General features: G+C 44.7%; 1 protein-coding gene and 1 non-coding gene across 11 annotated transcripts in view; both read right to left on the bottom strand.

Moving 5' to 3' along the window:
- Positions 1-15,000, bottom strand: part of LOC123501198 (echinoderm microtubule-associated protein-like 2) — a 105,226-nt gene that overhangs the window by 20,513 nt on the left and 69,713 nt on the right. For 5 of the 10 annotated variants that reach the window (XM_045249867.1, XM_045249866.1, XM_045249864.1 and 2 more), the window contains 5 exons: positions 7,846-7,929; positions 4,839-5,003; positions 3,529-3,669; positions 2,720-2,792; positions 1,348-1,401 (listed from right to left, as the gene is read on the bottom strand). In XM_045249867.1, the coding sequence (XP_045105802.1) occupies positions 1,348-1,401; positions 2,720-2,792; positions 3,529-3,669; positions 4,839-5,003; positions 7,846-7,929 (517 nt within the window). Of the gene's footprint in view, positions 1-1,347; positions 1,402-2,719; positions 2,793-3,528; positions 3,670-4,835; positions 5,004-7,845; positions 7,930-14,853 lie in introns of all 10 variants that reach the window. The other 5 variants (XM_045249868.1, XM_045249870.1, XM_045249863.1 and 2 more) reach the window with 4 other exon arrangements.
- Positions 10,097-10,170, bottom strand: Trnav-cac. The gene has a single exon. It is a non-coding gene; the product is annotated as a tRNA-Val (tRNA).

The raw sequence follows: 15,000 nt of genomic DNA on the forward strand, positions 1-15,000 counted from the left end.
AAATAAATAAATAAACAAAAATAATTAAAAAATGAAATAAATAAAGAAGCAATGGTGATGAAAAAAATGGTGTGTATATGTGTGTCTGGCAATCACCACACACATCACCACCACCAAACCAAACCAATGGTGAGATAACATAAAAAGACACCATTGGAAGTGAAGTGGTGACATTAGCAATCACCACACACATCACCACCAAGCCTTATGATGAGGGTGGGGGAGGGTACAGGGGGGGTCACGGACATCACTACAGGTCACAAGGTCAAACAGAGGTCACAGCATCGCCCTGGTGGAGGTTGGGGAGTCAGCAGCAGCAGTGGCAGGCGTGGAGGTCACAGGGCATGGCAGGAAGTGGTAGGAAAGGTCAGATAAGGTCATTAGATAGATAGATAGATAGATAGATAGATAGATAGATAGATAGATAGATAGATAGACAGACAGACAGACAGACAGACAGACAGACATACATCTGTACAGTACATGTATGGGGCACTGCATGTCTGGTTAGGAGGAGGAGGAGGAGGAGGAGGAAGAAGAAGAAGAAGAAGAATGGACACTAGGAAGAGGAGAAGAATTGAGACTAAGAGGAGAAGAAGAAAGACAAGGAAGAGAATAAATACAAGATGAGAAAAAGGAAGAAAAATAGGAAAGAAACAGACAAGGAGAAGGAAAGGACAAGAATGAGATTGAGAATGAGAAGAAAAAAAGGAGAATAGATATGGAGAAGTAAAAGGAACAGAATGAGAACTAGAGAGACAATCAGAGAAGAAAACACCAAATTTCCCGCACTATATAGACGTGTGTGTGTGTGTGTGTGTGTGTGTGTGTGTGTGTGTGTGTGTGTGTGTGTGTGTGTGTGTGTGTGTGTGTGTGTGTGTGTGTGTGTGTGTGTGTAGAGACCAATGAAGTAAAGAAGTTGGAAGCAAAGGTGAGAAAAAGATCAAGCTTAAGAGAGAAATTAGAAACATTAAAATACTTTATTATTATTATGAGGAGGAGGAGAAAAAGAAGAAGAAAAATTATTGAAAGAGAAAATGCATTAGAGGACGATTGGAGGAGGAGGAGGAGGAGGAGGAGGAGGAGGAGGAGGAAAAATGATTGAAAGAGATAAAAATGCAGTAGATGAAGATTAGAGGAGGAGGAATATGAGAAAAACGTAGAGGAAGATTGGAGAAAGAGAAGGATTGAGAGAGAAACACACTGCCATGTACTGAAGGAGGAATGAGAGAGAGAAAAATGCACTGCCACATACTGAAGAAGCAGGAGGAGGAAGAAGGAGGAGGAGGAGGAGGAGGAGGAGGAGGAGGAGGAGGAGGATAAGAGGAGGGTGTGACTGTTACATACCCACTCCTCGGCTTCAGGACTCAAAGGATCTGTTGGTGGGTTGAGGCGCCACGACTGCCACCCCACCCAGCGAGGCGCCCCGGACACACACACACGCACACACACCATTATTGTACAGGGAAGGAGCAGCAGGAATGGGGCAGGGGAGGATGGGATGGGGATGGGGTGGAAGTGGATGGGTGATATGATAGTGAAGGGACATGTAGTAAAATCTTGAGGAATTATGTGAAATGAAGTGAGATAAGGTGAGGTTGTGGGATGTGTGTGATGAAATTTGAGGTGAGGTGAAATTGTGGTGATGTGTGGTGTGTGGTGTGAGGTAGGTTGATGAATACATGGTGAAAATTGAGGTGAAACTGTAGTGAAATTGTGGTGATATGATGAGGTGTGAGGTATGTAAAAGTGAAATTTGAGCTGAAAGGAGGTGAAATATTGTGGTGATGTGAGATGTATGTACAAATTGAAATATGGTGAATGTGATGTAATATTTTTCCTTTTCTTAGTATACATATATGTAGAATTGGCTCCCTACCTGATGAGACAACCCTTCTAAAGTCTGTCTACTCTAAAATGGCTCCTGAACTTCAAACACATTGTAACTTATTGATAACGTAATTGATTTTTTTAGAATACTTGTTTTCTGTTGATCAGTGCACTTATTACAAGGACAGCTCACGGTTTTCCTCAAGATCTGACAACCACACATTCCCAGGGACACCATTCAGACCAACACCCAGGAGCCACTTTAGAGCAGACAGATCATACCTTGACCTTCCTTTACCCAGAGCAACATGTCAACGCAAGGGACTCTGACAGGTAAATATCACTGTCCACAACTCATGACGTGAATCAAGCCACATCTTTCTCAGTCACTGGTGTTAGAAATATTGGTAGGAGAACTGGCACCAAGTAGGGAGCCAATATACTAGTAATTACTTGTATATTCTCTCTCTCTCTCTCTCTCTCTCTCTCTCACTCACTGACAAACAATTAGTATCAAAGAAAACAAGTAAAACACACCCAAATTCCAAGCCCAAAAACACACACACAAACCTACAAACAAACAAACACAAACCATACAAATAAACAAATACACAAAACAAACACCACTTGAAAAAAAAATAAATAAATAAATAATAAATAAATAAAACAATCAGACACACACACACACACACACACACACACACACACACACACACACACACACACACACACACAAATAACTACTATGATAAACCTGAAAAAAATAACAAAACACAAAAACAGGAACCGAAAAAGTCAGAAAACTGAAAAAGAACCGTAAAAACAAGAACCACACACACACACACACACACACATACACCACCGAGGCACAACTGAAGGCTCCACTCACCCTGGCATCCCTCCTGTCGTGGCCCGCTGTCTGTCCCGTGGCGATGATCAGCTTGTTGGGGTGCACGGCCAGGCTAGTCAGAGAGAAGGGAAGGGAGAGAGAGAGGGAGTGATGTTAGAATTGGTGGTGGTGGTGGTGGTGTGAGTAGGTTGTTAGACAGAGAATGAGAGATAGTGTTATAACAGAATGGGAGGAGGAGGAGAAGGAGGAGGAGTTTTGAAAGGAGATAAGTGAATAAGAAGGAAGGAATAGCAAGGAAAAACAGGTTATGAGAAAAAGGGAAAACAGAGAGAGAGAGAGAGAGAGAGAGAGAGAGAGAGAGAGAGAGAGAGAGAGAGAGCTTATCTTATCTATATTTCACTTATACTAACAAAAGGAAGAGTGTGAGAGAGATAGAGAGATTATCATACTTATCAATGACCTCCCCTAACTGCCCCCCCCTCTCTCTCTCTCTCTCTCTCTCTCTCTCTCTCTCTCTCTCAACAAGACATTATTAAGACCGGAAAAGTCTAAATTGTTATACCTATATATATACATTAACCCAACTAAACACAACCACCACCACCACCACCACTACTACTACTACTACTAACACTACATAAATTACCACTACCAATACGAAAAAAAGAAATCTAATATATATCTAATATATATTTATCTGAGCCTACTTCTACAACAACAACAACAACTACTACTACTACTACTACTACTACAACAACTAACATTATATACAAACATTACCACAACCATCACAAAAAAGAAGGAAAAATCTACAACTACTACTACTAAAACAACTATCAGTCACTCACCACTTGATATCGTCAGTGTGGCCAAGGTAGTGGCGCTGCATCTGCTCCTCCACATTGTACAGCACCACCACAGCTGCCACGAAGTACACGATCTCCCCGGTGGGCAGCTGGTACACGTTGTTGCGGCAGTCACGGCCCCTGGGGGAGTAGAGAGCAAGGAAGGGTGAAGCGGTAGACAGATGGGATGGTGTGTTGGTTCCCTGTCTGTGGCTGTGAGGAAGGGGTCTATGTCTGTGGCTGTGAATGGGTACAAGCCTATATTCTGAAACGCTTTCCTCTTTCACCTTGACTATTTTCTAAGGCCACCGAGATGATTAGCGGGGTTTTCAAGTGTTTCTCCAGTAGACAGATGGGGTGGTGTTGGTTTGGTGTCTGTGGCTGTGATGAGGTCTAATGGTCTAATGTGGCTGTGAATATTTTGGCCTGTGATAGTGAGTGGTTATATGTGTGTTGTAGTCAGAAAGTAAGTGATAGAGGTAATATGAAAACAAATAACAAAAAATATGAGGAGAAAGACGAGACGGTGCTGGTCAGATAGATAGAAGGGACTGATGAAAGTGTCTATTTCCGAGGGCTGTAGACAGAAGATAATAGGATAAAAGTAATATGGGAAAAAATAAAGTAAATAATGAAATAATAAAGGAGGTGACAGAAGGGATGGTGTTGGTATGGCGGTGGTGGTGGTCGTGGCTGTGATGGAGGTAATGAATGGGTTTTGTGCGAGTGTTGTAGATAGAAAAGAGGAGGAAAAAGAATACAGAAAAAGTAACAAGAAAAAAAAAAAAAACTAACAAGGAGACAGAAGGAACGGTGTTGGTGTTGGTGGTAGTGGCTGTGATGGGCTAAAGAATGGGTAGACGTGTGAGTGTTGTAGACAGAAAGTAGCAAGCGAAAAGCAATATGGAAAAAAGTAAGAAGGTAAAACATAACGAGGAGACAGAGAGGGTCTACTAGTGGTGGATGTGAAGGGACAGATGAATACGTCGAGTGTTGTAGATAGAAAGTAATGGATAACTAATATGAAAAAAGTTTAGAGGTAAAATGAGGAGACAGATGGGGCAGTGTTGGTGTGGTAGTAGTGGTTGTGATGGGGCTAATGAGAGGGTCTGTGTCGTTGGGTTGTAGGATATGATATTCTATACAAGTGTGGGCGTCAAAACTTCTCACACTTCCTTACTTAATAAATCACTCTTTTAAAGCTAATACACCCTACAAAATATCAACATCAAAAGACATCTCTAACCACGAACTCACCAATAAATAAACCACTTTTAACACACACACACACACACACACACACACACACACTGTAGCCATAGACCCACTCCACCTTGAGCTTGGCGGGCGGGGCAGGTGAGGGGCCGGTGGGGGAGTACGTTTCTCTGAGTGGGGTGGGCACGTACAGGTTGAGAGGGCGGCCGCGCAGGTACAGCTTCACCACGCCCTCCTCGCCATTGTACTGTGCTTCACGACCTCTGCAGGGGCGTCACGGGGAGAGAGTTAGAGAGAGAAAGTGTCAGTCTGTGTGTGTGTGTGTGTGTGTGTGTGTGTGTGTGTGTGTGTGTGTGTGTGTGTGTGTGTGTGTGTGTGTGTGTGTGTGTGTGTGTGTGGTGGTCGGGGATGCTGCAAGATTACGTACGTAGAGAGGGTGTGCAGGCAGGTGTGTTTTGGATGTGGTCTGCAGGTGTGTGGTGTTGGAAAGGACCTGAGAGAGAGAGAGAGAGAGAGGTGAGAGAGAGAGAGAGAGAGAGAGAGAGAGAGAGAGAGAGAGAGAGAGAGAGAGAGAGAGAGATATGTAAAAGTGCTAATAGTAGTAGTGCTAATAATGGCAGTGCTGGTAGTAGTAGTGGTGGTGGTGGTGGTGGTGGTGTGGTAGGGGTTCTGTATACCAAGGAAAGGTTACCAATGTTACCAATACACCACGGAACCAACACCAAGCAAGCAGTAGGTCCATTACTTATACTTACACAATACACACTTAAATATACAGGAAGTGCGAGGGGCGAGGGGTGAGAGTAGCTGCAAAATTGTTAACAAAAACACCCTTCACCATTATTACCAGAGAGAGAGAGAGAGAGAGAGAGAGAGAGAGAGAGAGAGAGAGAGAGAGAGAGAGAATCCAAACCAGCAAACCATCACTCATCCCACCCACCAAATAAAACGCACGCACACACGCACTTACATACACATACACACTCAGGTTACGTACACACCAAGTACAGGGTTACGTGCACACACCAAAACGTACACAGAGGGGAAAACAAAATACGTACATGTGAAAACACGAAATACAACCGCATACCTTCAAGCTTCCCGTGTGTGTGTGTGTGTGTGTGTGTGTGTGTGTGTGTGTGTGTGTGTGTGTGTATGGTGACAAGCGGAGAGCTGTTGAGAGAGAGAGAGAGAGAGAGAGAGAGAGAGAGAGAGAGAGAGAGAGAGAGAGAGAGAGAGAGAGAGAGAGAGAGAGAGAGAGAGAGAGAGAGAGAGAGAGAGAGAGAGAGAGAGAGAGAGAGAGAGAGAGAGAGAGAGAGAGACAGAGAGAGAGAGAGAGAGAAAATAAAAACAGGCAACAAGCAAACAATAACTACTAATAGCGACTTAACAATAGTAGTAGTAGTAGTAGTAGTAGTAGTAGTAGTAGTAGTAGTAGTAGTAGTAGTAGTAAGCAAAGAACATCAAAACTGCAGTAACACAGGACACAATAAAAGTTACATACAGCAAGCAAACTTACTATTAGCAGCAGCAGAAACAATAATAGTAGTAGTAGTAGTAGTAGTAGTAGTAGTAGTAGTAGTAGTAGTAGTAAAAACATAAGAACAGCAGTATTAACACACGAGAGAGAGAGAGAGAGAGAGAGAGAGAGAGAGAGAGAGAGAGAGAGAGAGAGAGAGAGAGAGAGAGAGAATAAGGAAAACAAACAAAATAGAAAAAAAAAGAAAAGAAAAAAAGTAGACACAAGGATAAACAGAGAAGAGATAGAGTAGTGGTGGCAGAGGGAGGGAAGGAGAGTAGAGCCAGGATAGAGCCAGAGTAGAGCCAGAGTAGAGCCAGGGTAGAGCCAGGTAGAGCCAGAGTAGAGCCAGAGTAGAGCCAGAGTAGAGCCAGAGTAGAGCCAGGGTAGAGCCAGAGTAGAGCCAGAGTAGAGCCAGAGTAGAGCCAGGGTAGAGCCAGGGTAGAGCCAGAGTGGGGAGGGCCAGAGTGAGCCAGGTGAGCCAGAGTGAGCCAGAGTGAGCCAAGGTGAGCCAGGTGTGAGCCAGGTGAGCCAGGGTGAGCCAGGGTGAGCCAGAGTGAGCCAGGGTGAGAGCCAGAGTGAGCCAAGGTGAGCCAGAGTGAGCCAGAGTGAGCCAGAGTGAGCCAGGGTGAGCCAGAGTGAGCCAGGGTGAGCCAAGGTGAGCCAGAGTGAGCCAGGTGAGCCAAGGTGAGCCAGGGTGAGCCAAGGTGAGCCAGAGTGAGGCAGAGTGAGCCAGGTGAGCCAGGTGTGAGCCAGGGTGAGCCAGGGTGAGGGTGAGATAGAGCCATGAGAGCCAGGGTGAGCCAGGTGAGGCCAGGTGAGCCAGGAGGCCAGAGGCAGGGTGAGCCAGGTGAGGCAGGGTGAGCCAGGGTGAGGCAGGTGAGCCAGGTGAGCCAGGGTAGCCAGGTGAGCCAGGTGAGCCAGAGTGAGCCAGAGTGAGCCAAGGTGAGCCAGGGGAGCCAGAGTGAGCCAGGTGAGGCCAGTAGAGGCAGAGAGCCAGGTGAGCAGGGGTGAGCCAGGGTGGAGCCAGAGTGAGAGCAGGGTGAGCCAGGTGAGAGCCAGGGTGGGTGAGCCAGAGTGAGCCAGAGAGCCAGGGAGCCAGGTGAGGCAGAGTAGAGCCAGGGTGAGGCCAGAGTGAGCCAGGGTGAGCCAGAGTGAGCCAGGTGAGCCAGAGTGAGCCAGGGAGCCAGGGTAGAGCCAGCCAGAGTGAGCAGAGCCAGAGTAGAGCCAGAGGTGAGCCAGGTAGAGCCAGAGATAGAGCCAGAGAGAGCCAGAGAGAGCCAGAGTAGAGCCAGGGTAGAGCCAGAGTAGAGCCAGAGTAGAGAGCCAGAGTGAGCCAAGAGAGCCAGAGTAGGAGGAGAGCCAAGGTAGAGCAAAGATAGAGCCAGGATACAGCCAGGATAGAGCCAGAGTAGAGCCAGGGTAGAGCCAAGTTAGAGCCAGGGTAGAGCCAGGATAGAGCCAAGATAGAGCCAGGATAGAGCCAGGATAGAGCCAAGATAGAGCCAGGATAGAGCCAGGATAGAGCCAAGATACAGCCAGGATAGAGCCAAGGTAGAGCCAGGGTAGAGCAGTGTTACCCGTGCCTTGTAAAAGAGGTGACGTGGGGCTGGGGAGCGGACACACCCCTGAGCGCGGACAAGTTGTGCAGGGAGCCGCTGTTAGGCCGTCTGGAAGGCAACAACAACGAAACCAACGTGGGAGAGGCTGGACAGGCTGGGAGAGGCTGGGAAAGGTTGGAAAAGGTTTGGGAGAGGCTGGGAAGGCTGGGAGAAGGTGGGAAAGGCTAGGGAAGGCTGGGAGAGACGTGGGGAGAGGAAGGGAGAGATTTGGAGTCTGGGGGAGGTTGGGAGTGACTGGGAGAGGCAAGAGAGGCTGGGAGAAGATGGAAGAAGCTGGGGGAAGGCTGGGAGAAGATGGAAGAAGCTGGGGGAAGGCTGGGAGAGACATGGGAGGGAAGGCTGGGAGAGACATGGGAGAGGATGGGAGAAGGTGGTAAGTTTTTATAAGAGATTGGAAGAGGTTGAGAAGGGTTTGTGGGAGGTTAGGCAGAGTTGGGAGATAGAAAACAGCTGGGATAAGCAAGAACACACTGGGATAGGCTTAAAGTATCTGGGACAGGGAGGGATAGGATGGGATAAGCTAGGATAAGGAACGTGGAGGGAGGAATGAAAATGGAGGAGGGATGACGAAACCAGGAAGGGAGAGAAGGAGGGAGGGAGAAGAGGTATGTAACGGAGAAAAGGACAAAATAGAGAAGGTATGGACAATTGGAGGAAGAGAGAGACGGAGGGGGGGAAGGGGGAAAAAAGGTAGGGTGGATATTTTGGTATATACAATGGGAGGGAGGGAGGGAGGGAGGGAGGGATGTAAGGGAGAGGTTTTCTGGATAATGGACGAAAGAGGAGAGAGGAGAGGAGAGGAGGGAAGAGCATGGCGACACACACACACACACACACACACACACACACACACACACACACACACACACACACACACACAGCAGAACGACAGAACAATATTTACGATGATAGACGGCAATATTTTGGGCGCGCACGCACGCACGCACGCACGGACGCACGCACGCACACACACACACACACACACACACACACACACACACACACACACACACACACACACACACACAGGTTAAGAAAGTTACGAGGTACGATTTAATTCTTTTGCAATTTTCGTCTCTCTCTCTCTCTCTCTCTCTCTCTCTCTCTCTCTCTCAATGACATTTCAGAACTGCGATCCGTGACTGTTTTTCCATCACTACGATAATCTCTCTCTCTCTCTCTCTCTCTCTCTCTCTCTCTCTCTCTCAGAATACACTCGTCTCTATCTAAACATTTTTTTCCCTTTTCTTTTCCTTCCTTCATTTCTCTCTATTTTTCATTACCCATCCTTTTATTTCCCCCTCCCTTTTCTTTCACTTCTTCATTTCAGTTCCCTTTTCCTTCCTTCCTTCCTTCCTTCCTTCTTTTCTTTCTTCCGGCAGGCATAAACAGAACAAAACACTTTCTTCAATGTTTACAGCCTGGCGATCACTTGACGGTAGCCTTGCCAACGGGATCACTAAACGACACAACAAACAAATCAAAAACAAAATTATTCTACTGTTTACGATGTCGATGTGGTGGTGGTGGTGGTGGTGGTGGTAGTAGTAGTAGTAGTAGTAGTAGTGATGCTGGTGGTGGTGGTGGTGGTGGTGGTGGTGGTGGTAGTAGTAGTAGTAGTAGTAGTAGTAGTAGTAGTGGTGGTGGTGGTGGTGGTGTGTGGTGGTGGTGGTGGTGGTGGTGGTGGTGGTGGTGGTGGTAGTAGTAGTAGTAGTAGTAGTAGTGGTGGTGGTGGTGGTGGTGGTGGTAGTAGTGGTAGTGGTGGTGGTGGTGGTGGTGGTGGTGGTGGTGGTGGTGGTGGTGGTGGTAGTAGTAGTAGTAGTAGTAGTAGCAGTGGTGGTGGTGGTGGTGGTGGTGGTAATGGCGGCGGCGGCAGCAGCAGCAGCAGTAGTAGTAGTAGTAGTAGTAGTAGTAGTAGTAGTAGTAGTAGTAGTAGTAGTAGTGAGATCGTTATGCACGCGCGCACTTACTGATAGTGTGTGTGTGTGTGTGTGTGTTTCACTGTTTGATCTGCTGCAGTGTCTGACGAGACAGCCTGACGTTACCCTACGGAACGAGCTCAGAGCTCATTATTTCCGATCTTGGGATAGGCCTGAGACCAGGCACACACCACACACCGGGACAACAAGGTCACAACTCCTCGATTTACATCCCGTACCTACTCACTGCTAGGTGAACACCACCTACACGTCAAAGGAGACACACCCAAATATCTTCACCCGGCCGGGGAATCGAACCCCGGTCCTCTGGCTTGTGAAGCCAGCGCTCTAACCACTGAGCTACCGGGTGTGTGTGTGTGTGTGTGTGTGTGTGTGTGTGTGTGTGTGTGTGTGTGTGTGTGTGTGTGTGTGTGTGTGTGTGTAGCAGCGCAAAACACACTACAATTATGTCTCAGCGCGTGTCTAATAGTGTGTTGGGGAGAGAGAGAGAGAGAGAGAGAGAGAGAGAGAGAGAGAGAGAGAGAGAGAGAGAGAGAGAGAGAGAGAGAGAGAGAGAGAGAGAGAGAGAAGGGGGAGATGAGGGGGGAAAGGAAGTGACGGAAAGAGAGGGAGAGAGGGAGGGAGAGTGTTAAAATCAACAGGTGAGAGAGAGAGAGGGGAGAGAGAGAGCAACAGGTGGAAAGAATGAGAGGAGGAGGAGGAGGAGGAGGTAGTGGTAGTGACAGTGGTGGCGGTAAGTGAACACAATGGCCCTCTCTCTCTCTCTCTCTCTCTCAAGGTCAATCAAGGTGTAGGCCAAGGTAAGGAGAAAGGGGAAAATTCTCTCTCTCTATCTCTCTCTCCAACTTCAATTTCCTCATATTTAAACCTCCTTTTCCTCCTTCGTCCCTCCTCCTCCTCCTCTTTCATCCCTCCTCCTCCCCCTGCTCCTCTTCCTCCTCCTCCTCCTCCTCCAATAGAACAATCGTCTTTTTTCCTTCCCATTTCAAAGAAAAAAGAAAAATTAAAGGATATTTCAGTGTAGCGGCAAGGTCTGTCTCTCTCTCTCTCTCTCTCTCTCTCTCTCTCTCTTGTGTTGCATATGTAACGTGACTACTACTACTACTACTACTACTACTACTACTACTACTACTACTACTACTACTACTACTACTACTACTACTACTACTACTACTACTACTACTACTACCACCACTACTACCACTACTACCACTACTACTACTATTTGGTTGAAGTCATGAGTATAAATAGAAAAAATGTAACTAAATAACAACAAAGATAAAAATTACGTAATATGCCAAAGATCTCTTAATATTCTCTCTCTCTCTCTCTCTCTCTCTCTCTCTCTCTGACTTCATACAATCTCTTCCTTCATCTCTCCACCCATGCAATCTCCTCCTCCTCCTCCTCCTCCCCTTCCTCCTTGACTAATGACTCACGCTTCTGTATGTTACGCTCTCTCTCTCTCTTATATTCGTTGAGAGAGAGAGAGAGAGAGAGAGAGAGAGAGAGAGAGAGAGAGAGAGAGAGAGAGAGAGAGAGATCATATATATATATATATATATATATATATATATATATATATATATATATATATATATATATATATAAAAAAAAGTAAAAAGAAAACGAAAAAAGTGAAGGAAAAAAATTTAGACCGACAAAAAATGAGGTTCGGGTTATCTGCCTCGCGTCAAGGTTCGCTCTCTCTCTCTCTCTCTCTCTCTCTCTCTCTGTGGAATGATCTTACCTCAACCATGGACTCACGCACGCACGGATAACTCTCTCTCTCTCTCTCTCTCTCTCTCTCTCTCTCTCTCTCTCTCTCTCTCACTCTCACAACCGTAAAAGCACTTCAGAACAAAGATAAACAGATAAAACTAAAAAAACAAACAAGAAAAGGAAAAGATAACAAGCACAATGATAACAGCTTAACAACCCTTCCCCCCCTCCCTCCCTCTCCCTCCTTCTCCTCCCTCTCAAACTAACACTAACAAACCACCTCTCACCTTCCTTCCTCCTCCTCTCACACTAACACTACCAAACCACCTCTCACCTTCCCTCCTCCTCCTCCTCCTCTCTCACACTAACACTAACAAACCACCTCTCACCTTCCTTCCTCCTCCTCCCTCTCACACTAACACTACCAAACCACCTCTCACCTTCCCTCCTTCTCCTCCCTCTCACACTAACACTACCAAACCACCTTTCTGTATTTTTTCCTTCTATTTCTCTCGTATACTCGTGAAAATATACTTAACTTTCCATACACTTAGACACTTTAATAAGCTTATGTCTGTTATTTTATTTCCTCTTCTACACTTCACACACTTCATGTTCTTCCATACACTTAAACTTCCCTACACTTAAGAACACATACAACAACTTCCTTCTATAAACTTCCATAAATTTCAATAAACTTCCCTACACTTAAACACACACAACAACAATTCCATAAACTATAAACTTCCTAATAAACACATATATAAACAAAACTTCCCTACACTTAAGAACACATACAACAATTTCCTTCTATAAACTTCTATAAACTTCAGTAAACTTCCCTACACTTAAGAACACATACAACAACTTCCTTCTATAAACTTCCATAAACTTCCATACACAAACTTCCCTACACTTAAGAACACATACAACAATTTCCTTCTATAAACTTCTATAAACTTCAGTAAACTTCCCTACACTTAAGAACACATACAACTTCCTTCTATAAACTTCAATAAACTTCCCTACACTTAAGAACACATACAACAACTTCCTTCTATAAACTTCCATACACTTAAACTTCCCTACAATTAAGAACACATACAACAACTTCCTTCTATAAACTTCCATACACTTAAACTTCCCTACACTTAAGAACACATACAACAATTTCCTTCTATAAACCTCAGTAAACTTCCCTACACTTAAATAACGCATACAACAACTTCCTTCCATAAACTTCAGTAAACCTCCATACACTTAAATAACGCACCTTACGTCTATCATTTTCCCTCTATACACTTCACAACCTTCTCTTATACACTTAAACTTCCCTACACTTGACACATATGACAACTTCCTTCCATACACTCAACAACATATCTATATTCACCATCCTTTTCTCTCTATATACTTCACAATCTTCTCCTATACACTTAACAAGCTCCCCTACACTTAACACATACATAACTTCCTTCTATATACTTTACTTTCCATGCACTTAACGCACCTGCTTATGTCTGTTTATCATCTTTATCTCTCTATACACTTCACAACCTCCTCCTATACGTTTAACCCCTTCAGTACCATGACGTATTTCCATATTCATTCTGCTTACTATTTGGTGATTTTATACAGCTTCAGAAACTCATGTGGGGGATTAAAATAGTGAAGATTCTGGCCATTAATCTGCTGACCTCCATAGACTCTTTCTAATGTCTATAAAATGGTCTAATCGTACACAAATCTCAAGGTACATTATGTGTCCCAGTACTGAAGTGGTTAACAGATTTCCCTACACTTAACACGTGTAATAACTTCCTTCCATAGCCTTAACACAGCACCATATATACGTCTATTCATCATCTATTTCCCTCTATACACTTCACAACCTGCCATTCACTAACAACGCTCTTAAACAACCTTACGTACGACTGTCATTCCCTTCCTCCCTTATACACTTCAGAAACTCATGTGGAGGATTAAAATAGTGAAGATTCTGGCCGTTAATCTTCTGACCTCCATAGACTCTTTCTAATGTCAATAAAATGGTCTTATCACACCCCAAAACTCCTGATAAAAATGTGTTCCAGTACTGAAGGGGTTAACAATCTTCTCCTGCACACTCAACCTTCCATACACTTCAACACTTTATCAATCTTATGTCTATTTCTCATTGCTTTCCCTTTTTTACACTAACGACACACTCAAGATCTTCCTCGCATACACTTACCGACCTCTATTTTATTCGTCCCCTCCTCCTCCATCTATTTGTTCCCTTCACTAACAACTTCACTAATATCCCTTCGTCTTGTTCTTCATTCTGTTGCTCTCTTACGTCGCCTCTTCAATCAATCTGTTTCATCCACTTCATTCTTGTCACACCAGCTATCAATTCTTCGTCTATTATTTCAGTCTATCTCTCTTACACTAACAATCTTACGTCCATTCTTTATCAATCAATCTGTTTCATTCACGTACGTTCTTCAGTCAGTCTACTTCATTCTTCGTCACTATACAACTCTTCGTCTGTTCTTTCACTCCCTCTCTCTCTCTTGCACTAACGATCCTACGTGTCTTTACAATATATTTCTTCTATTTTAATGTTCATCTCTTCGTCTGTTCTCTCAATCTGTTTCTTCTTCTTCTTCTTCTTCCATCTCTCCACACACAAATTTTTCTCTCATCCGTCTAATCCATTTCTACTTTCGTCTTGTTTCAGTCCACGCCAGAATTGTTAAGTGTCACCGTAACTATGGAAGCACCCTTGAGAACGCCTTTATTAATTTATTCTACCTATTTGTCATTTTTCATTTTAAGGACCGGATGTTTTGTGGAGATAGGGAAAATGGTAGTGGTGATGGTGGTAGTGGTGGTGGTAGTGGTGATGGCGGTAGTGGTGATGATGGTGGTGGTAGTGGTGATGGTGGTGGTTATGCTATATTGAAACGAAAAAGGAAAAGAAACACTGAACTTCTAAAAATAAATGAACACAGAAAGGAAATAACACTTTTGCAGACGAGAAACGATAAAAAAAATAAAATAAAAACACTGATCTGAAAAAAAAATAAAATGAATAAATAAATAAACAAAAAAAAAAAAAAACGTAGGGGAAAAATGAAGAAGGAAAAACAAGAAAAATAACGAAACAAGAAAAGAAAGCTCAAGCCACATTGAAATATAAGACGAAGGAAGGAAAGAGAGAGAGAGAAAAAAAATACATCAAAACCCCAAGAACTTTTAAAACATTTCCACTCGCTCTCCCAAACAGTGAGGGAGAGTGAGTGAGAGTGAAGGCAGCTGTGTTTACCTTGCGTTGGCCATAGCGGACGGGGAGCGAGTGAGAGAACCGAGTGAGAAGAGAGAGAAACACTGCACTTCTTTCCACGTCAGCGGCTCGGGACCAAATGACCTTCAAACGCCGAGCCCCAAGCCAGCGTCTGTTGTTGTCTGTCTG

Source organism: Portunus trituberculatus, chromosome 9 (genome assembly GCF_017591435.1).
Source record: "Portunus trituberculatus isolate SZX2019 chromosome 9, ASM1759143v1, whole genome shotgun sequence".
Lineage (NCBI taxonomy): Eukaryota > Metazoa > Arthropoda > Malacostraca > Decapoda > Portunidae > Portunus > Portunus trituberculatus.